Raw genomic sequence first — 2,500 nt, forward strand, 5'->3', positions numbered from 1 at the left:
TAATTTAGAGAAATATTACAATCATATGTATATGAATATCATAATTCTGCAATATGTCCATTCATGCCAAATTACTTATGTTACACCATTCAAATCAAAGTGGGATGAAGCTAGATACCATATTTTTTTTTTTTTTATTATCATTATCATTATTATTATGTATTGCAGAGATCCTGAAATACTTAACATTCTGTATAGTCCCCCAAAAGATGCCTCTTATTATTTTGTGCGGATTTCCATCAAGTGGAAAAACTAAGAGGAGTTTGGAACTAAAGGAATACTTAGAAAATGAAAAAAAGAAAGCGGTTACCATCGTGAGTGAGAATGATTTTCTCAAAAAGGTAAGAAATAAAGATGGTTGTAATGCCAGTGTTGATATGCACGACTTGCCTTTTTCACCTTCCAGACATTCACACCTGATTAAAACTGCCTAACATTAGAATTTAAGGAAATTTTTTCTATATTACGACCCCCCGCTCCGACATCGACGATTCTGGTATCGGTGGATTCCTCTATACAATGCAAATATATAGGTTTTATTGCAGGGAAAACCCCCCCTATGGCGACGAACTTGGCCCCGAGAGCGGGGCGATGATTCAGAGCGGCGGACATAATATAAAAACCCACAGTGAAAATAACCATGGTTATTAAATGACTCCGTTGCGGGGGCTGTGCCCCCTGCGCCCCCCGGGGTTCCACCCCCCCCCACCGAAGAAACAAAATCCACCACGTCTTCAGGCAGGATAGATAGACCACACACGAACAAGGGGGGAGCCATAACCTACCATAACCTAGGATTTTTAAGGTACAAACCCCATTGATAGATGCCACTGATAGTAGGTACTGAAATCAGTCCCCAGTAAAGCACCCTCTACATTCAGTCATCGCGGTGACAATGTCAGAGTCCCCAAGCGGGGTTATTTTGGTTAGGAATACGAATATTGTGGTTCCTAAGGACACAAAACTCGACCTTGAGGCTACATTCTTATACAATAGATGGCAACATAGTCACTTCAGTAACTGTATGGGATAATAACTCCATCTGTTGGCTGACTCTACATACGTCTTACTAGTGTCCATATATCATTCCACTCCATCACCCCGAGGCTATTGATGTAACCTGGGAGAGGGGTTAAAAACCCACCGACAAGGGCGGCCCACTGCTGCTCTTCTATTCATGGTATACCCTGTTCATCCTGATTAAACTACTATCATCTCTGTATACAAGGGACTATGTAAAGGGTTAATTTTGATTCAGTGGGAATGTTAAAAGGAAATTGTAATATTATGTCTGCCGCCCCAACATCGACAATAATTTTTAACGCATTGGCCTCCCGTGAATATTTGGTGGATGTTTTGTTTCCCCCGGGGGGTTGGGGGGCCACCCCCCTCAAAAAAAAAGTCATGTGAATAACCATGGTTTTTTTTACTGTGGGTTATATTATTAGTGTTATTTAAATTTTCCCTGGAACCTTTGATGCCCTGCCCTTTTCGGGCCCAAAAGTTTGTTGCTATGGGGGAATTTCCGTCCCTTTAATAACATATATTTGTAATGTGGACAGTGCTAGGAATCCAATGATACCAAAATCTTCGATGTTAAAAACGGCGGACATAATATAGAAAATTACCGAATTTGATATTAGAAATTGTTTAGAATAGACTTGGGAAATTGTCTAGAGTAGGAATGCATAAAGTAGCACTGTGGCTTACATGCTATGCTGATTATTATTGTTGGTTGAACATTTTGAGTGACATATGAACCTGACTAAAGAAAATATGTTTCTGAAGTAATGAACTGGAAGAATCTGAGGGTTTTTTGCCTCAACCCATTTTGGCATTTATATCTTTTTGCAGACAGGAGACCAATGGGAAACTGGGATTTTGTTTGTGGGAGCCAAAAATCAAAAATTGTTGATTTATCCCTAATTTGTGACAATTTATACAATAGTTTTAGTTCCCCAGCCATCAGTTAGAAAGGGAAAATTTTTTCCTTTATTTGGACATACTAAACAAAAAAAAGTTCAGTTGTGGGCTGCTTACAGCCTACATCAAGAAAAGGGATTTGATATGGTGAATCAGGAATCACTCTGGGAGATCCTGAGACTGAGAGGAATTCCAAAAAAGGGTTATTGGAGGGGAATAGCAAGTCTGTATACTGGTACTGAAAGTGTTCTAAAGTGTGGTGGGGGCCTGTAGAGCTTCTTGTCTGTTAATTCAGGAGTGGAAAGGGAAAAGGGTGTGTCCTTGCAAACACTTTTCAACACTTCATGGACTGGATACTGGGCAGAGCTACTGTTCAGTCATTGTGGAGCAACTCTGGGCAATATCAAGGTTTACAGACCTTGACTTTGCTGATGATGTTGGTATTCTATCTGAGTCTTTAAAAAGTGATGGATCTGGATACATTTGGGAATAAAGCAAAGCCCTTGGGTCTAGAGGTCTCCTGGAGCAAGACCAAGATCCAGGATTTTATTGCCCCAGGAGAACCTGTTTGGGTGGT

General features: G+C 40.3%; 1 protein-coding gene across 6 annotated transcripts in view; it reads left to right on the plus strand.

Annotated features, from left to right (window-relative positions):
• The window catches only part of LOC113824379 (protein KTI12 homolog), a 38,067-nt gene that overhangs the window by 11,792 nt on the left and 23,775 nt on the right, over window positions 1–2,500 (plus strand). Inside the window, exon 1 of one of the 6 annotated variants that reach the window (XM_070126486.1) lies at window positions 203–341. The exons of 4 other annotated variants lie outside the window; for them this stretch is intronic. In XM_070126486.1, coding sequence (XP_069982587.1) covers window positions 210–341 — 132 coding nt within the window. In that variant the 5' untranslated portion in view covers window positions 203–209. Of the gene's footprint in view, window positions 1–202; window positions 342–2,500 lie in introns of those variants that run through there. One more of the 6 variants, XM_070126484.1, reaches the window with a different exon arrangement.

The sequence above is a fragment of the Penaeus vannamei genome, chromosome 10 (genome assembly GCF_042767895.1).
Source record: "Penaeus vannamei isolate JL-2024 chromosome 10, ASM4276789v1, whole genome shotgun sequence".
Classification (NCBI taxonomy): Eukaryota; Metazoa; Arthropoda; class Malacostraca; order Decapoda; family Penaeidae; genus Penaeus; species Penaeus vannamei.